Source organism: Fundulus heteroclitus, chromosome 9 (genome assembly GCF_011125445.2).
Source record: "Fundulus heteroclitus isolate FHET01 chromosome 9, MU-UCD_Fhet_4.1, whole genome shotgun sequence".
Lineage (NCBI taxonomy): Eukaryota > Metazoa > Chordata > Actinopteri > Cyprinodontiformes > Fundulidae > Fundulus > Fundulus heteroclitus.
In genome coordinates, this window is record NC_046369.1 from 23,606,635 (window position 1) to 23,628,218 (window position 21,584).

Genomic DNA, 21,584 nt, shown 5'->3' on the forward strand with positions numbered 1-21,584 from the left:
ATTTTGCTCACTAATGTCACTAAATTACTATATATTTCGGACCATAAGGTGCAACAGATTATAAGGCGCGCCGTGAATAAATGTGTCTTTGTATGTCTTTTTCCACATATAAGGCACACTCACTCTCCACGGACATTTTACCCTTCATAGTCGAGCGCACTATTGCCTACATTTCTTTCCCACACTTTCTGCCAGTGGGACAAAGTGGCAGAACGAATGGTAAAATGTGTGATTAGCTAGCTGAGCACCTAGAGTCCATCGAGCAGAGCGGCTTCAGTCCTAACCGGTTGTACTAACAAATTTTAAAAGATTTTTGAAGGCATTGTACCTCATAAAATTGGTCAGTAATCATACATAAGGTGCACCGGATTATAAGGAGCACCATCAACTTTTGAGTGTGCCTTATATTCCGAAAAATACGGTAAACTAAATTGTTTTGCCCAACTCTGGTTATGCTTTTCTTGCTTTTTCTCCTATTTCCTTAGTCTTGCTCTCTGCATTTTTTTACTCTCCAAGCACCAGCAGTACTTGAAAATTTAAACACAGAGGGAGTTACTGGCACCAGGAAATCTTTTACTATTACCATTGTGCTAATGCTGCCTAGCCACTTTAAAAAATATATATCTATTGGACCATAATCCTCCACTAATGTGTTCACTAAGCCTCTTATCTCGTTAAAGCCAAATATGCAATGACCAATTGACTTTAGCCTTTTTCTTTTTCTTCGTTTTTTCAAAAGACTAAAATGTGAAGAGCAGGGAGGGTTTAAACCCACCGGGCCTCAGCAAAATAAGTGGGGTCACCCGGAGGGCAAATGAAAGACCAACAGATGCACTACAGGGAGAGTTAGTTTTTCAAACTCTAGTTTAAAAGGTGAAACGTGGGCCTCTAATCCATCGAAAGAAAATACCAGTTTAGAAGAAGTACATCGATCATGGGTTGAAGGATTATACTGAAAAGTCATATTAGTTATCCAGCATATTAGTTATCCAGGTTCTAAACTTGTGATTGTGGATATGTTTATTTAAAAACATTAATTTAAAAAGTTTTTATTTTTTAAAACATGCTTGCTTAAATCATCCCAAACTTGATCCTTCTGTTATGTGTTACAGTTCACGGCCTGGCTACACTAGAAACTCTGAGCAAGTCTGTAAGGGAGGATGAGCATCTTGGTGAGGGCTGGCATTTTTCACATTAGGCTCAGTTTGACTTATGAAGTTCTGTTTTTGCACTTTCTCTTATCTCTGATGTAATCTATCCACGCAGAAATGCTGTTTATACTGATACTAGAACATCTGAAGTTGTGTTAATAGTACTGGAGCCATCCTCCAGCTTCCCTGCCTGCATGTTTTCCTGTTGACCTACCAGTGCCTTGGCTGCCTGCCTGTCTAATTGTGAGCCTGTCTTCTCATTTATCAATTGACCCAGTGATCCCTAACACTCCGGTATCAGCTAAAAAGTTCTCTTTAAAGGAAAGGTGTGCAAAGGGAGTCACTAAGCCCCTTTATAATAATGGAGATAACACAAGATTTATGTGCTCTGCAGTAAAGTTTACGAGCGGAGCCTTGCTTCAAGACCTCCGACAAGCAGGTTTTTAATATTTTTGGAGGAGACAGACTGTTGAACTGTTTTTAAGTTTAAAGTTGGTGAAAAATATCAACCCACGACCCCCTTCATCCACCACAGCCACCCCACTTGAAGTAAATACTTTGTAAAACTATCTTTTGCAATAACAATTTCTTGTCTCTTGTGGTATATCCTTACCAGTGTAGCACATCTGGACGCTGATTTTTTTTTTTAGTTTGTCTTTGCAAGGTAGTTCAAGGTCACTCAAACTGGACGCAACAATTTTAAAGGCCTGCCATGAACCATTTCAGGATTGATATCCTGTTGGAAGTTGGACATCTCCCCCAGTCTGATGTTTTTTTGTAGCTTCTGACAGGATATCTTCCTAGATAGCCCGGTATTTAGCTCCATCCATCTTCCCATGGACTCTGAGCAGCTTCTCTGTTACTGCTCAACAAAAGCTTTCCCACAACATGATGCCATCACCCCCATGTTTCAACTTAGGGATGCTGACACCTCAGGTGGATGTTAAGTGTTAGGTATTCACCACACAAAGCGTTTGGCATGTAGACAAAAGGTTGGATTTTTGTCTAATCTGATCAAAGTGGCTCTTTTCACAAGGCCAAATATGCCTTGTGCCAAACTGAAAATGGCCATCTTTCCACAGGAGCTTTACTCTCTTTTTCTTTTATTTTATGTTAAACAATTATGTAAATTCAGAAGGAAAATTGTTGCACTGTATTTTATTTAGAGATATCAGAGTAATGGCTGGATAAAAATGCAGGACACATCTTTCAGATATTTATTTTCAAAAATAAATTAATAGATAAAGTCATATGTCGTTTCCTTTATGCCTCACAATTATGCCTTACATTGTGTAGGTATATTACATATTATCTTCATAAAATCCATTTGTTTGTGGTTCTAATGTGAGAAAATGTAAAATTGAAAACTTTTGCAAGGCACTTTATTGTATGGAAGGACAGAAAGGAGTTTGACTTTACAGTTTCAGTTTTGCAGTGGGGGGGGGGGGGGTGTAGACAGGGAAGAGGTACAGAAGCAGAGTGTGAGGAAAGACAAAGTGCTCCACTGGGTTTAACATAATGAGAAATCGACAGAGGAGGGCAGAAGAGAAGCACAGGTCACATTAAAATAGGGTTCAGTGAGAGGGCTTAGCTAATGCTATTTAATCCTTAAAAAGCCTGGAGCTCACAACACACAACATGCATGTGAGTCTCTATTTTTGATTGTTGGACTGCGCTGTATGTGCCGCTGATGTCCCGGAGACACCAGGAAACGGAATTAATCACGGACCGAGCCGCCAACATGGAAAGTTGCATGCCATGGCGTGCTCATAATCCCTTTTCCATGTTCACCTACCCTGACTGATAATAATACACCACACCTTCTGGTTAGCTACACGTCAATTGGTTCACTCTCATGCAACGAATTACATATTGCGTACCCATCAAAAGAAAAAGAAAAAACATAGCACCATTTATGATTAACTGATAAAGGGGCACTTTGTTTTAAATAAAGCTGCACATCCCTTTAAGTTGTGTGGAATTTTTTTTTTCGACTGAGAGACTTTACAGTAAATAAAGAGGGAGTTCAGGGGGAGTTCATGGGTCAACCAAACACTCAACTTTAACATTTACAAATAGTTACTTCCTGTTTTAGGTGAACATTGTATATCCCTAACAAAACACAAGGTAATTCTGATAATTGCTTCATTCTAAGCCAGAACTTAATGAAACTATGAGCTGTGCCTAAAGCTGTTCTGTTGTTTTAACAATACCAAAGTTAGCTTGTATTTAAAAAAAACAAAACTAAAAAAAAACAACTAAAAAAGCAAATGGGAGTCTAATAGTTGTACTGGGTTATCAAAGTAGATAGGACAGAGAATTTGAGATGTATGTTAAAAACGATAAAAGGAAACGTCAAATGAAGCGTATTATTCCAAAGCTAACCTTTTACCACCATCACCTGTTTTCTGTTATGTGCAACTAGGAGTGTTGTGCTAGTTAATCCTCAACAACAATCAAATATGAATTCAGTCCAACCAGCTTAAAATTAATTTATTCCTGTTTATAGTTCACCACCTAGACATTATGAACTCACAGCTCCAACCAGATATGCTTCTCATTCCTTTTTTTATTATTTGACAGACACTGAGTGTGAGCATTGAAAGGACACGCTGTGGCACTTTCTCAGTAAAATATCCAAAGTTTGGCCTTAAAAAGCACAGTTTAAATATTTCATTTTACCTCTTACAGGCTGCCGTTAAATGAAGTAAAGATGAGCTAAGTTCTCCTGACATTCTTAACTTAAAGAACAGCAGTGTCCAGCTCAAAGTTCCCAAAAATGTGAGCTCTGATTGTTCATGCACAACTCTGGTGACCAGTAACATAGCTTCACCAGCTAAAGGCTGATGTGAATAGGTCACATAATACAACAGCAGCATTCATGAAGCTTTCGTGGTTGTTTTTGCTTGTTTAGAATACATTTGAAAGACCTTTGTGACAGCACATAGACAGTGTTTGCAGGGTTTCCTGTCTTTCCCTGTATGCTATGTGGGTACCAAGAGGCACAAATGAGGGAGATATTGAGGAACATCTTTTGCAGAGATGTCTTTGAATTTTGGGTAATGCGTTTGATCGTCCTCCACTGTAAAAAGTTAATGTACAATGAAAGTATTTGGGTTGAAACTCACAGTGTCCTGTTGTGTCATGTCTGGGTACATAAGTTTCCTGTGATGTCATTATCATCTTTTATTTATTTAATTTTTTTTTATAAGAAGGAAAAACTGACCATTTGGGCATTATTTTTCAATTCTCTATGAATTAGATAGACAGCAAGCAGTGGCATAGGTTTAGCTTTTGCTTTCTCCATCCCACACATCTGAGAGATGTTATTATTTGGTCATTTCTGTGACGTGTGAGTAGCAGTTTCGTTGTTTCAGCAGCAATGGAGCACATGTATACATAGAGTGCTGCGGAGTTTATGTGATGAAGTAACATCATGTCATCCACATAACATAACACTGGTATGCAATTATGTGACAGGGCATTACATGTTGTTAGCAAAGCATACCATCACTATCACATTTTATAGCAGATTTCTTAGAGAATCAGAGAAGAAAGTCCATTCACATTGTGTGGTGTGACGGTAACAATACATTTTATTAAAAAATTACATTATGTGAATTTGAAAGGGTTCAAATTGACCCTTGACCGGAAACAGAAGACGGATTTTCAGCCTCACTGGCCCTAACGAGAGAATGGCTGGTCGGATAAAATTAAATAATCCAATGTATTTTTCTGATCAGTTAATGCGGCAAACGTATTCACCGATAACAACGCTCCTCATTGTGGAAGGTTTTTAATTTAAATTTTTTTTTTATTTAAGTTAAGGCAGAAGAAGCACAAGGAATGTGAGAAGATATTTGAAATCAAAGTGTATTTTCTGAAATAATATCTGTTATCTGACAGCTATAACAGGAATAACAATCCGAGATTACTTTCTCTGTCTGTCACAGGTGACATGATAGATATGGAAATGTTAAGAAATGTCAGAGTTAAGGAAAGGGTCTCCTGTAAACGTTATAGGAGGGAAGGCATGTAATATCTCTAATGCTCTAAACTCCTTGCCTCAAACAAAAGGTGACCCTTGGTTAAACAAGGGTTATAAAACAACAATGTCCAAAAAGACAACATTCCAGAAGGGGCCAAGTGGGTCTCTGAGGAAATCAGACAGTCACATTCTTGTCTGTGATCAATCAGCCTCTGGCCCCAGCCAAACCCAGGTCAAATCAACCCATCTTTAAAACTACCTGCCCTTTGCACAAAAAAATAACCTCCAGTTCTTCATAAGTTTCAGCCATCTCCCCAATTTTCTTGCGCAAACACTGTCTGGAAAAAAAAAACCTGAACATAAACAAGACCACCTGCCAACAACAAAACAATTTCAACCACCCTCTACAGCAATTTCCTCCTTTCCTTCAGGTTGACACGATAATTACATACAGTAGAAACTGACTACTGTGTAGGTGTGCTTGGCAGCTTTGTTTCTCATTTGAAGGGAAGAAGTGTGCATAAAGAGGAAGAGAGACGTGAGGTTGTAACAATTTAAGCAGGAGGGAACATTTGTTTTCTCTGTGGGCGAAGGGAAGCGGCATGAAAGCGCGCTTTAGCCTGCCACGCTTTACTCCCAGTCTCAGCAGCACTCAGTTTACACTGGAAAAATGAAATGTCAGAACTTAACACAAAATAATGGTCAAAGTCCAAGTCTAATTTATGACAAGTAAACTGATTCCGACTCTAATCTTTCTCTGCTATGGTATAACATTTAGCTGTATCCGGAGTGTTGCAGATAACTCATCAAATCTGATATTTTTTTCTACATCTTTACCTACTTTCACCAAGAGCAGAACTGATGGTTACAGCAACTATAATTGTGCTGTTTCTAGCAATATCAAAACTACAACACAGTTTTGTATTTTGTATTTTAACTGAGAACCAAAATCAGTCTAAACCAGATAGTCTAAAAACACAAAGTTTACAATTTGCCTTTAAACTCACAGAGAGTTGCCAAGTGTTGCAGCTTGTAACTGCATCCTCTGATCAATTATTTGGGACACTGTTACATACCTACTGCTGTGTCACAGTAACCCGTTTCACAAAACACTTTAAATAACATTGTTTCCATTTTTATCTGATTTATAAGCCAAAGTGCCATGGTAGTAGGATCATTTATCCAGCTATAGTGCCTCAAACACACAGAGGGACATTATGATCCAGCCAATGCTCCATTACATCCAATAGTTTAGCTGTAACCTGCTGATTCTGTGATGCCAGTTTTATTAAGTTGTAAGATGAATTCAGCTCAGGTAGAAGGTTTGTGACGATGCAACAAGGAAATTATGATAAAATGATTATCTTTGCAGCCATTTTTTGCAACTGTTTTCTTAAAGGTGCATAGTTTAAGCTTTGAAATTCAGCATTGTTCATTTTCTTTCCCATACATGTTCTCACAATTGCCCAGCGTGTAAAATGAGTTATCCTCTATTTGCCACAGTTGCCTCAATAAGCTGGATATTCAATTCATGAGAGTATGATTTGGGCTGAATCTTCTGGAAGTGCTCCTTTAAAAGTAGACTCTGTGATTTTTCCGGAAATGTAAGGAAGAAATGTCCATGTCCCTTTTTGAATACCTGCACATGTGCAATACCGTCTTACCTGCTTTTCCACTTTTCAGGGGGATCACGTGAAAAAAATCTCTTAAAATCTACTCTTGTCTTATTTCTTACCACAGAGGCCTTCCTCTTCTTCTCATAAATTTGTGTGTGGTTTACTTCTTGCGCACCATGTTCAAAGTATATGGTGAGAGCAGCAGAGCTACAATGAAGGGCTAGCACTGAAGCTAACTACATACATAAATACTAGAAGTGTGCATGCGCAGCCAACAAGCAGAAACTAACAAGGAGCGTGCACACACATTGGCGTTAGGTGAGAACATCACAATGATTGGCATGTGGGACAATCAATAGATAAGGTGATCCGCTCGGAATTTGTGGGACAGAGAGGTGGGGTGTGGGCAGGACCAAAAATGAAAAATGAAGGCCCCTGATTGGTTCTTTCCATTCAGACTGATTTTTTTTTTTTTTTTTTTTTTTTTAGTCCTGCAGCTCTCACAGAGATCTCATTGTTTCACCTCCTTTTTCGGAATACATAATGTATTGACTACTTTCAGGATGGAAGGACCATTTCACCTAGTATAACAAGCTGGTTCTGAACAGGATTACCAACTACAGCTTTCATGGTTTAATAAAAAAAAAAAAAATACCAAGTTAAACATCACATTTATTATAGATGGATTATTACTTCATTATTTTGGTGTAAAATGAATACATATTTTTAGGTTACAAGTGCTTATATAGCTGTTAATCTTTAACCAACTTTAAATATTTACTTCTTTATTTGACAGAAATAAGTAGATTAAATTTAACATCAAACCCCCTCTTTTTTTGCCCCATATTGACAATGTGGTAGAATCATTACTTGAGGTCTCAGGTACGCAGAGCGAAAGGGGACATGGCCTCAGTCAGTGTCAGGAAATGGAGCCACCACTGAAAGTTTATAGAGAAGCACATGTTGTACCGGTGCCTTGGTTCAACTGAATGTGATTTATAAAAACGGTTTAATGCAGTTTCTTTGACGGAAGAAAGGACGTCTGGATATACACTTAACTTTTAGCGTTAGCACTTTCCAGTCATTTCTGCTATCTTTGTTAAAATGGAAAAGAGTAAGCGTTTTCTTTCCCAGTCAGGAAAAACATTTGTTGATTACTCTCTACTGAAGCCCGTCTGTAGTCAACGTTGTACTTTTCAATAAGCTCCTGCCTAATGCCTTCTGTTGAAGTGCGCCCAAGAAATTTACACATCTTCTCTCAATATATAAATCCAGCAGATGATTTGCAGACATCTGTTTTGTCAACATTGTACTGTTTTACTGTAACTTGCTCCAGAGTTCAGGCCAAGATATAATTCTCTAAGTGCTTCTGGATGGCAGTCAGCCATTTGGTCATTAAGAAGTCCATTAAGTCATTAGAGCAACAGTGGGACTGCCGTCTGCCTGCAGAAGAGACCAGATGATCAGTCTGATAGCTATAACCTAGCAGTTTTCCACATATTTGCAGAGGTAATTATAGGTTAGATGCCAAAGGCCCTCAGATGTGACGCTTAAAGAGGTAGTAGACGTCACACAGCACACTTTAAGAGTTATCCCCCCCCCACACCCCTCTCCTCTTTCTCACCTTTTTTCCACTGGGTGTGGTGTGTTGATACTGTGTGTTCAGATGAGCAATGAGTCAGCAATGAGACAACCAGACCCACGGGTCATGTCAGAGAGAGGGAAGGAAGCAAGAAGTAGGAGTCTAAAGGGAGGGACAAGGTCAGAGCAAACAAGAGCAGAGTTCAGACACAGAATTGCCTTTTCCATCAGTCAGACCATGGTCAGCACACCCCTTTAAACCTAGACATCATTGAATGTAAATATTTGGATTCGGGCATGGTTGGATGTTATTGAAATCTTGGATTAAATATGTCTTGTTTGAATAAATACTGTCCAAGGAAAATATTTTGCACGATTTGATATGACAGGTGGGAATCCTTAACTGGTATTTAAAGCAGTAGTAGCCCAGCATGTGCAGACATTTGCTTTCCCAAGCTATGAGTAATATACTAGGTGCTTATATTACACAGCAGACATACCCCCCCCCCCCTGCATATTCTCTGTTATAGTTGGTTTAGTTTTTTATCTATCATAAATTACTGATTTTATTTCAAAGGGTATAGTGTTTAGTAGGTTACCTTTGTACTGAAAAGCCAAATCAAAATCAAAAATAGAAGCACATAAAATGATACTGATTTATGGAAAACACAGATATAAATAATCTAGAGAAGCATTTTTTGGTTTTGACAGGAAAAAATGTGTTGGTGCCATGGTTTTTGTTGGTTTGTTTGTTTGTTTTGGAGGCTTTTTTATTGTTTTTTTCATTATAGGTCTTCATGAAAATAATGAAGTCTAAATCCAGCATATTGCAAAAATTACAAGTCTGATAACACACACTGTTGTAAAATTCTGGCCACATCTTGAGTTCTGAAGGGTCTGGAGACTATCCTCAAACATCTTTTAGGTTGAAATCATAGTAATAAACAGCGTATCTGTGAAGTCCGAGGACTCCATGTCCATACAAATTTATGGGATATTTTTTATACCATTAAAGGGTGCTGTTTATTTTCCCCATCATGCCTTTATAGATTTGGTTCCAGATTTTTTTAAGGTATGAAAAGGAGCCGTCCTGTGCTGACCATGCTGCAGTTCGTACCAGTCAGGGCAGCGTTTAGTGGCTGGTAATGTTCCTCATATCTGCTTAGTTTTCTATGAGAAATAGTATCTACAAAAAGGAAATGTTTAAAATTTTTAGTGGACTTAATCTGAAGTCTTTCATAAGAGTCGGCTGAGCCAAGCGTGGATCAGAAACAGAAAACTTAAATAGGGTGTATTACAAAATATTCAGGAAAAAATTATTGTATAAAATTAAAATAAAGCACCTTTATGACTATCTATAATCCATGAAATATCTTATTACAAAGGAAAAATAAACTGATATACAGAATTTTAACAGCATAGGTAATAATTGTATGTTAACAGGTAGGAAATGGAAGTAGAAAAGGACAATTGCACTACGCATCTAAGAAATGGAATAGTCTCCACTTGTCCATGCCTATGAATGCTGGTCACTTAGACCTCACCAACAAAAATGCAGTTAATGTGATTAACCCAGATAACCCACAGTTTTCACCTCTGGAATCAAGATTTTTCACTACAGCATCCTTATGGGGCAATTATGTTCTTTCTACTGAGAAGAAGGGAACTTAAAGAATAATCAAAGTTCTGACCAGTGAAACAATAAAGTTGTTGTGTCCTTGTTGTTCCTGAGAGAAAAATCGTCCTACTTAGAAAACCGCCCACATCTCCAAATGTTGTATTAAGTAAAAACAACACTGTTGTTGTTTTCTCCTGCTTGTTACCTAAACTGTGGGTTTCTCTAACTTCAGTGTGTTTGGCGCCACCATTTGACTGGGAGATTTATTGTTGCTGTTGGCGCACTCTTGGTGGATCCTAGAGGGATGTCCATGGCACAGGCTCGGTGGTGGAGTGAAAAGCAGAGCAAAGTGCAGGGTTATGGATTTGCCCTTACAGAGGGTTTGATGCCAATGTGTAGTGTTTACAAACACACCAGCTGACATTTTCACACACATTTAACTGCTTTCACCAAGGCCCTTCAAAACATCATTGCTGGACTGTTCGATTAGCCACAACTGGTCCTTACACTAATGTCATCCTGAATCTTCATTACATGAAGGGTGTTATGATCCTGAAATGATGTTCTCAAAAATTATTACATTTTAGAAATCCTTTATCTGTAACAACTTCAGCCTGTAAATATATTTTTTTTATCTACTATATTAAAGGAGCATAGTGTAAGTTCCAGCTTTTTTGCGTATGTCTGCCCCCTGTGGTGATAAGTTGCAATGACACCAGCGTTGTGGACGTGTATGCGAAAAGAGGAAAAGCATCTGCCGCTGCAACTGCCCAGGTCTTTCGTTTAGAAGCGTAATGTCTTCTGACGTAAGAAAGTTATGAATATTGAAGGTAGCCCTCGTTCTCTCACTAATGCAACGATTATGGCGGAGACTCAACAAAGTAGCCAGATGGAATGAGAGCAGCGCGTAACACCCACGACCTGAGGATTCGGCTTGAATTACTCTCTCATGAACTGACTATGGCAGCCTATAGAGGCAACTGCGGTAAATAAAGGATAACTCATTTTACATGTCGGGTAATTGTAAGGCCTCGTATGAGAGAGAAAACAAATAATATTTAACCTCAAAACTTACACTATGCACTTTTAAACAGTTTATTGTCTTGTCTCTGTGTGAAACACAGAAGAAACAAAATAGTTTCAATTTTTTTTGTTGACTAGCTACTGTGATGTGATTGCACACTACCCAAACTCTACATCTGATTGGCTGTTTGAGCTCTTATGACAATTTCCATCACCAGAAGCTGCTGACTGTCAAGGCAACCAAGTACTGAGACTCAGATAGAGAGCGAAATTGTATCACAGAACCCTAAAGAAGAAGCCCAGCCAAGTCGGAGCCAATGCCTGATCACTCTCTAGAAATTTGGTTGAGATAAAATATTTTGCTTGTATTGTATATTGTTACTTTCACTGTTTTTTTGTGTGTGTGATGCTTTAGTTTGTGTTTCCTCCACACCTCAGACAGGCTCAGCATCCATCAGTGAGTTTCTTTGTTACTCCCTGTCCAGTTCTGTTTCATCAGTGAAAACTATTCAAACATCCAGCAGGCTGTGCCAGACAAACTGTCTTGTTCAAACTGCTGTTGTGCCAAGGTCTCTCTCCATCATCCAAGCTGGGAAACGGGATGATAAGAATACCAGGTCCAGAGACCAAGTCTGATTCACTGAGAGGTGACGCAACAAGATCCATCCCACAGTAAGGAAGCCTGTTTCTTCGGCTAAGGTGGGCTTCTGGTTCTGGGGAATTGATGTGTCAGGAAAACATTGAATTTTTTTTTTCACAATATCTTTTCCTTGCCAAACTCTTCCTTCTCAAGTATTTCCTTTGACAAGCCAAAGAGTCCTCTCAAGGAGCAAAAGGGGGGATGAAAAATACCAACACCATTTCATTTCCACGCATCTTTCAACACTAAAGCTTTGAACACAAGCAACAAGTTTTTTTTTCTTCAGACAAAATCATACAAGGAAACCCCTTCTGTCGATTTTGTTTCACTGACAGCTGCATCACTGTTATGTGTTTAAAACTTCATGAGAATTTGTTCCTGAGACATGTAACTATGGATTGTAAATTCCTGCATGAACAAATGACCCACACGGTTGTTTTTAGTTGGTGGAGAATCCCACTTAAGCAGAGGGATACTGCAGTATTCACACTGACTGAGAAAAGCATTGTAGACTTTGCAGACCCTAAAAAAGAGGATGAGAGGAAGAGGGAACTCTAGTTAGAAACTTTAACCCTGTTTGATCTTCAGCCATGAAGTGACAAGGGACATCTCTCTCTTGCACAGGTCCCCATAAAAAAAAGCCTCTGATGGAAACTCAACTTGGTCAGAGGCCGAGGTGGGTAGGTGTGCTGCAGGCCAGCTCTGCAGTGCCCAGACTTGACCCCAGCAGACTGCCAGTCTCCTTACTGCTTCGCTGCTCGTGACTCCACCACCACCTCCTACCATGACCTATGACCCCTACCCGGGAGAAAGGCGCCACCAATATGATGTAATTTCTCCTCGACATGGACCACTGGCCTCAGCTGAAATGTGACCCTGGGAAAATAAATATGTGTGTTTGCTTGGTGAGATAGATCGAGGCTCACAAGCCAGATCCGCTATGACGTTTCACAAAGTTATAGAGAAATTTCTTACTGACGTGTTCAGCAGAGTATCAAGGTGAAAATAATCCATCACAGTTAGGTAATTCATGTGCATCCCAGTTACACAACACGGTTGTTCTTTTTGCGATAGCTGAGATTATTAAACAGGACATTTTTAAGCTATTGGAAAGAGCTTAGTGTTTTGCCTTTGAAGCCTTTGAAGCAGTTACTAGATATTTGATGGATGCATTTGCTTGATAAATACTGATGGCACTTTAATGGCCCACCCTTGTGGGAAAAAAGAAGCCTTTAAAGTATTTTTAAATACCGATGTGCAGCTTACGCTCTTTGAACTGACTAAACTTTCTCCTGCCTTTTCCAATCTGCGCTCAAAGTATTTGCTCCTCGCTGTCCTACCCACCTGTCAAGTTGCATCAGTCCTCAACGAGCTGGAGGAGAACCATGCGCCATGACCTGCCTTTATTTCCACAGCCTTTAAACTGCTTCTCACAGACCTATTCACACCTCTTTGAGACACCTGAAGAGACCACAGAGAGGTCTCAGATGGGCAGAGCACATGCGAGACAGTACCACAGTCTAAAGAAGTCGCTGGAGTATTTGCTATTTTTCTATACCTCCAAAGATACGCATGGTTATTGCATTGAAGCATCTCTTCTGACCCTTCTTCCTACTCCAGGGAGGAGCTTGGTATCTTTACAACTGATTGTTTAAATACAACAAAAAAGAAATGCAGAGCAAGATCAGAAAATTCAAAGCTTATCACTTAGTTTAGTTATTTTTCAGATGCCTTAAAAAGTTTAAACTTCAATGTTATTCTTAATTAGTTTGACAATACTTTATACCACATGTTCATGCTCTTTGTACCTTTATTTCCCCACCCATCCATCCATCCCTTTATTTAAATGCTTATCCATCCATCCATTTTGTATCTACATTAAAAATATACTGATATATACTGAGAACTTTGGAAAATTTAGTTTGGAAAAGGATGTATTTTTAACATTAAAAATATGTTAAAACCATGGGTACCACCGGGATCAGCTGCTTGCCACTGTGTGAAAACCTCGCTGAAAGTTACAAGACACAGCTATTTGAATGAGAATAAAAACAATTTTAAATCCCATATGGTTTGAAATCTCTCCATATTCAGATCTCCCTTCGCTAATGACTCTGATAACTGTTAGCGGTGAAATGACGCAACCCAGTCTCCCATTCTCATCCTAACCGCTGTTTCAACACGCTGTCTATCCCCAGATAGTGCGAGTCTTTGACCCTCTCCCTGGTGCTTCGCTTTCCTTTGGTTCACACCCACACAGTCTCCCTTTTGACTCCAGGTCCATCTATTCTCCTGACCTCATCATTGTTACAGTCAAGCGTAAAAGGATCCAATCAACCATGATCTTCCGATTAAACCACACATTAATGTAATTGAGAATAATGGTTTCCATATCAGCTCCAGTAGATCTCTGACTTGTTCTTTCTTATATGTGTGTGGAAATAACGCGAGCAGAGGCTCAGAAGTTCAGAGCTGCATGTGCATGCATTGGGTTGATTTCAGGCTAGTCATCTTTTATAATTGCCAGAAAAGTCAGAATTTGAACATCTGCCCTGCAGAACATGTAAGTTATATAAAAAAAAATCTAGTGTGTGAAGGCTGACACGTAACTCGTGTTTTTAAGAATTTCAGTGCCTTGTAAAAGCATTTAGACTCCTCGAATATTAACATTTTGCCATGTTACAGTCAAAAATCTCTTGCACATTCTATGGAGATTTTATGTTAGACTGATGTAAACACATAATTGTGAAATAGGGGGGACACTTTTTTTTTCAACAAGTGTGACATTCATATCAACTCAGCGCACCTTAGTCAATACTTTGTAGAGCCATCTGTCTCCGCAATTACAGCAGCAACTCTTTTTGGATTTGTCTCCACCAGTTTTACACATCGTATGGCAGACTGTAATTTTGCCTTTTCTTTCATGCAAAAGGGCTCAAGCTGAATCAAACTGGATGGAGAGTGAATATAAACAGCAATTTTCAAGTCATGTCAGAGATTCTCAATTGGATATGCAGAGTTAGGTTTGTGACTAAATGACACTGGGGATGCTGGGCAAAAAGCTAAATTATGATCCCATCTGACCAGACCACCTCGTGTTTGCTGGGTTATTTTTTTCCTAATAGTTTTCCATAGATGAGCAAATTGGATATGGTCACAGAGTCTCCCACCTGAGCCGTCGATCTCTTCTGATCAATGCTTTTCTTGCACAGCGTGTCAGTTTGATAGATTAGCGGTTGCACCAAATTCCTTCCTTTCCTTTTTCAGATGATGGACTGAACAGTGCCCTGTGAGATGTTCAAAGCTTGGTTCACCATTTCATAACCTAAACCAGCTTTAAACTTCTCCACAACTGTATCCCTAATCTGCCTGCTGTGTACCTGCATCTTTATGATGCTGTTTGTTCACTAATGTTCTCTAACAAACATCTGAGGCCTTCCCAAAACAGCTGTAAACACACACAGATGGACTCTATTTAATAATCAGGTGATCCCTGCAAGAATACGGTTTCATTTGATTTTATTTAGTGGTATCGGATTCCAGATTTAATTTTTTTTTTTAAAACCTCCTGTCCTTTCCCACCAACTGCTGATTATGCAGTGCTTTGCGCTAGCTTTTCAAATAAAATCTCAGTACATTGAAGTTTGTGGTTGTGAAGCGACTAGATGGGGAAAAACCTCCCAGTGGTAACAATTCTTTTGAAATGCCCTGTATGCTCAGCCATGAAGGCTACAAGTTGCGGCAAAGTTTTATCATGGCACTGTCTGCCACAACAAACTCAGGTCCGCTTCGAATGCGGCCCATAACTACACACACGCGACAAAAATACCTGCACACATTAGGCCAACGGCACGTCTCCGGCATTTAACAGGTCACTGCTAAGCCCACCCAAAGCCGGTAGCCTTTGCCCTCGTCGTTACTGAAAAAATGGTGCTCCTTGCAGCTGCTTATTTCTAGGAGCAGCAAAGCTCCCAGGCATGTGCAGTGCATGCACGGCCGTTTTGACAGCGTAGTTAGAAAGTACTGATGAAAGAGGAGAGGCTCAAAATGCACTGCCGCTCAAATTAGCTGTGAACCAATCTGTGCCGTCACATGGACGTTTAACCCCCCGCAGGTTCTGTTGCCGCGCACCATAAATGTGCCTGCTTGGAGTCTCTGCATGGCTACAGCGAGCCTCTGCGCAGTGCATGTAGAGGAGAGCATCTTCTTGCTGGCAAGGCTCATTGCTGTGTTTTCTATTACCTCAAACAGGTCTCATGACTTTTTGTCGGAAACAAACTAAAGTCTTTGAATAGCTGCATTCCTTCTCTCTTTACCATTATAGGTAAGAAGATCAAGCTCTAATGTTTTACTTATCAATTAAATAGGGTCTGACTCATATTTTAGCCTCTGGTCCCAGTCCAAGTCAAACAATTATGCAGAGACAGAGCAAGTCAGTGATGGACGGGAGAGCTCTATGCTCTCCTCACCTTCGCTAATCTGTTCTCATGTACACGGCTCACAGCGATACCCTTTCTGCAGATTCAGCTGTGGCGCATGTTTGTTTAGTGAGGTGGAGAGACATCCATAACCATAAAGCTGTCTCCATACAGTCGCACTTTGGTTCTCTCCTTCTTTCCCGCTCGCTCGTTCAGAATCTGTGAATATACACTAAACTTTTATAGTAGACTATAAAGCCCAACCTCCTTCTCCTTAAGAGGTACTTTACTGCAGCCAGAGTTATGGCGGACACTCAAAGGAAGACTTTGCTCAAGTTCTCCAGATGTTCCAGCCGTCTACACTTTAAAGACAAAACCTTAAAGTCAACAGGAAAGATGTTGCTTTCATCCTCCTTACCTGAGAGAAGTTTAGCCCGTTAAGCGGGTGACACTGCTCCTCCACCCGCTCCACGGCCCCCGTCTTCTTCCCCATTCTTTCTGCCTCTTGAGCCAGGAACAAGTCCAACACCGGCGTCCCCCTGGACCGGACGTCCCACTCTGTCAGCGAGTTCACCATCAGCATCACCCACACAGGCCGCTTCCTCTCCCAGTTCCCTGCAATGGCGTTGAACAGATAGTCGGCGTACAGGCCGCGGCCTCTCTGGTCCGCCGTCATCCAGTAGGGCATCATGTGCTTGATGTAGTCCAGGTGGCGCTTGAGGCGGCGGTACAAGTCTCGCGGCAGAAGGGTCTGCAGGTTCTCTCCGTGGGGGAGCAGCTGGCAGCTGGTCAGCTTCGAGATGGTCAGAGGATCTGTGAGGTCCAGCTCAAAGAACACGTTGCCGCTCCCTCGGAAGGCTTGCTTGGAGCTGTCGGGGATGAAGTCCCAGACTCGGGTGTAGGGAACGTGGATGGTGCCGAACAAGTAGGAGGGCGGCTGAGGAGGCGCGCGGTTCACCCTCCACAGGAAAGAGTTCAGCTCGCTTTGCTGTGGAAGATGGAGAGGAAAAACCAAAAGTGTCACTTTAGAGCAGCTAAGCCTACATTAAAACTAGAGATGAAGCTTGTTTTTTCTCCGTAATCAGGTCAAAAAGGTAGAAACGAAAGAAAAAACGTTTTAAGTTCCCACTATAGGGGAAATATAAGGTTGAATCAAGCTGGGGTTGAAGGAGTTTATAGTGAGGCCTTTATGGGCTGTAAACAGACCCTCGTGTATTATTGAGTTGCCAAACTGTCTTTTCTGCCTGTGAAGCATTTTCAGGGCAACAGTGTAAATTTAGCCCCGCGTCGACGCTCCTCAAACCAAAAAAGCTGAGAGAAACCTGCTCTCCGTGTTGACCTCGCTGTGATGCTTTTTGTTTGTGACGTTTTTGTGCTCGCCACAAGACTGAGACGCGACGCTGACAGTCCTAAACACAGCATTGTGTTTTTCTGCGGTTTCCATAACAGGAAGCATTTGTCTGTTATGCTTAGATTCATAAAAAACAACAATGTCACGATGGAAATTAAATAATCATAGTCATTTTAAATGAACATCAGGCTGTGTTGCATTTTAAATGTGTTTCTTGTTACGGGCTCAGCCAATGTGCCGCGCATGTGCTATGACTTTGATGTTGGCATTATTTGAATATAAAAAAAAAAAAAGAATTTGTCTCTCTAAACAATTTTAAACTGCTGGCCACCGATACACAGCGTAATCAGGCGAACGAGGGGATGAAACCCATTACTGTAAAATAAAGTTATTCTTAGAAAATGTTTACGTCTACAATTAAATCAAGAAGATTTCCCTCATCTGCGCTCCAGCCATACTGCATGCTGCCAAGTTTGCCTTTAAATTTTCAAATAGCAGCCAAAATGAGTAAAGTCTTCTTGTGGGATGTTCTCTTTAATTAATTGCAATGAGCATCCAGTATTTTTCCTGGCAGTCTCCTGCAAGGGCAACCAAACAGAAACTGCTATGGTTTGGAGGATTTCATTACGCTGGTTTGAAGTCTTCGCAGATAAGCTGAGATATTTATACAGACTCGATTTCTTGTTTTATTTCTTTTTTAACATTCTCCCAACACAGGGTTCGAGTTGTACATTCTCCCTCATCATATTTCTGAGAAATGGGGACGCTCTGTTTTAGCTCTGAACACCAGAGCCAGCCCAAGGTTGCTTGAGGAACGAAGCGGAAATTCAAATTTGGGGCCAAGCTCCAGTTAAGTCCACCATCTACCGCACTGACCTCCCATTTACACTGTCCATGCTCCGGGACTTCTGAAAGCAATTGCTTTCATTGGATTCTATTGAACTAAAGCAAACCTAATATACAATTTCAGATATTTATTTGTTGAAAAAAAAAAACTAAAAGCCATGTATCCTTTCCCTCCACTTTACAAATGTGCACTACTCGATAGTGCCTCATCTCCATGTAAAATAAAATAAAACTAACACATTAAATCACACCTTTTTTAGTTCACTGATTACTGGAACACTGGTTTCACTGATGCACACATTCCACCACCAGCAGGTTTTAGCAATGCATCTAAAGCGTGTTTTCCAACCCCATGGATGGTGCATTGAGTACTTCAGGACTACAGTTTTATTTTGATGCGAAATATACAGTGTAAGCACCGAAACCGGAGCTAACTGATGCTACAACAGCCAACAACAAATCAGATGATGGTTTTCAGAGCCAAAACTGGTAAGTCTACATTTGACATGACAGCTATAGCTCTAGACATTGAGTCAGTCATCATTCAAGCTAATTTGAAGTAAAAAACCTTGCTGATACAGTCAAATACTGCTATCTGACAAACGTGAGTTTTCATGTTCAAATTCATATGATATATGTGATGAATTCAGATTAACTAATGAAAAACACTGTAATTAATGAAAACTATTTGTAGATCATTTTCTTACACAGACGGGTGTTTTCACCTCTTTTTTTTCTATTATTTATGATTAGTTTCCACTCACAGCAAATGAAAACACATTTAATTTGCCAAAATTACATGTACCAGACTAATAAAACAGTTTTGATTAATAAGTGTGAGCTTAAAGAAAAGTAAGTTTACAACCTGCAAAGAGTTTGTTATTTTCAAAAAGTACTTCTATTCTGACAAATTAGTCGTTTTTTGGAGGGCATATATTGATTTATCGAATTTTACTGCATATATTGTCAAGTCTGTTAATGTATTCACATGCAATCTTATATTTAAGAAAATACTGCTCATTCTGGATCTCACAAAGAGTTAACATGTGCATACAATGTTTGTTCAGTTCAGACAGAAGGAACACACATCGTTAAATTACCTTTAAATTTTGACCCGGTCAACACAGACTTGTATGTGTCAACATATCCTTGTCTCCAGGCAAGAGTGCCCCTAAGCAGTGGCAAAGCTCGCATTTGATCATCAACATTAAGTAAAGATGCTTCTGGATATATTTAACAGATTGTGTGTAAAAGTGCCAACAAGTGCGTGGGAACACAATATTGTACAGTTTTTAAATGTGGCAAAAGTGATAAATACTTACTACGTTGTAAAAACATGAGGAAAAGACTAACATTTTAGATAAGATCTAAAAAAGACTAAAATAAGGTGATTCTTTTTGCTGGTTAAACCGCCTAATAAACAGTTCAGTTTTTTTTTGTTTTTTTTTTTAAATCATACGTTTAAGACTATTATTACTCATGTAGGCTTTAAGAGGACTTTCAGACACGGAAAGTGTGGTCGTGCTTGACTTATAACCGAGGAGAGGCGAGATCCCCCTCTGCTGAGGCAGCGTTGACTCTTTCTGGAGAGCCTTGACGCGCGGTGCTCCTTTTTTTATGAGGGTAATTACTCCTAATGCAAAACAGAGACCACTGTACTGACGCATACAAATCACACGAAGCGAAGGGGGACGTATAGTCTTTATATTGAACTCTGAAAACAAAACCATTTTTGAGACATAATGGTATAATGACATAATGATAATAATGGCACTGCAAATACTTGGCGAGCGATTTTCAAGTGTCATCCACCTGTTTCTGAGGTGATGGGTTATTTTTTTCCCCCCTACCTGCCAGCAGGAAGGAGAGGAAAAAAAATCATGTAGGGTGTATGATTAGTGCACCTCTACGCAAGAAGAAGAATCTTTGATTTCCCCCCGCAATAACCTTTATTTGTTTAATAAGCCGCACGCCGGGCTGAAACACGACCACTTCTGAAAGGTCAATGAAACTTTTCCAAATGAAGTCAAGTCAACCGTGGGTGTTCCCCACTTTGTCACATAAACAGCCGTAGAGTTGGCGAGCGCCTAGTTTCTCTTGGCAGACCCGCACTGAAAAGGCCGAGATCTATAGTTTTTAAAATGAAACTTTAACATCTGTACATGTGTATCAGAAGGCCTACAATAATAATAATAATAATAATAATAATAATGATAATAATGATAATAATAATAATAATAATAATAATAATAATAATAATAATAATAATAATAATAATAATAATAATAATAATAATAACAATAATAATAATAATAATAACAATAATAATAATAATGTTCATATATTGAGTAATGCAAATATTTTCCACTTTGCGTATCATAGCCAATGAGCCTAAAAATTTCAGACTTTAGTTAAATATTAAGACACCGATCACTTCACTGAATAACTTTTTTTGTTGTGCCGTTCATCCCCTCCTTTTATCCAACGTCAAGAGCAAATCAATTTTATGAGTTCAATAAAAGGACGCTTCTACGTAATGAAGCGTCCCATTAAAACTCACCGACTTTGGTGGGTCGCACTGCCTTGGTCTGGCCGTACGCCCTGCGCCCCAGGGTGCCGCAGCTTGCAGCAGACCGCCCAGGAGGACCCAGCTGAACACCGGCGAAAAGAACATCTCCCCGAGGTGACAGGACACTTGTGGCAGGGACCTCTCTCTCTCTCTCTAGCTGCGTCCTCTCCTCTATCTGCCCTTTGAATTAGAATAAAACGCACTACCGGTGGCCTCTGGGCTCACATGTGCAGCTCTGCTGGAGCACCATCCCGCCTCTTCACGCACTCTCCGCCTCTAGATTTGTTTTGTTTCTGTCTAGTTTTTTTTTTTTTTTTCTCTCGTGGCTTTGCTCAGTGCGCTCCTGAGGCAGGAGCTGAAAAAAGACTTTGGGAAAAGTTTGCGCTGCCAGAGTTTGGATAGGGGGGAGAGAGAGAGAGAGAGCGAGAGTGAGTGAGTGAGAGAGGGAGAGGGAGAGAGGTGGAACGATAGGAGTACACCCCTCACCCCTCTACAGCATTACTCACAAAGTATGCGCACACCACCACAGCTTCTTTTGAGAGGAGCTAGCAACAGGTCCAGAGCGCAGAAGGACAGGTTTGCGTGAGAAAAAGCCCCTACAGATAGATGCAGATAGATAGCGCTGCATGGTTTAAATCTTCCTGTATTGTTGAATTCTCCATTATGTCTTTAGCATCTGGATCCGTCCTGTATTAAAGAACCACTCCATGCAGTGATTTAGATGTACAACCCTTAGAGATGGTGATTGTGTGTGTATTTACTTGCTGCAGGCCCTGGCAAAAA

At 40.1% G+C, this 21,584-nt stretch overlaps 1 protein-coding gene across 1 annotated transcript in view; it reads right to left on the minus strand.

The window, feature by feature from the left end:
- trabd2b (TraB domain containing 2B) overlaps window positions 1–21,167 on the minus strand; it is a 104,377-nt gene extending 83,210 nt beyond the window's left edge. Inside the window, exons 1-2 of the mRNA XM_012864758.3 lie at window positions 20,793–21,167; window positions 16,454–17,023 (exon numbers count right to left, since the gene is read on the minus strand). Of these exons, the coding sequence (XP_012720212.2) occupies window positions 16,454–17,023; window positions 20,793–20,906 (684 nt within the window). The 5' untranslated portion in view covers window positions 20,907–21,167. The remainder of the gene's footprint in view (window positions 1–16,453; window positions 17,024–20,792) is intronic.
- Window positions 21,168–21,584: the final 417 nt, after the last annotated feature.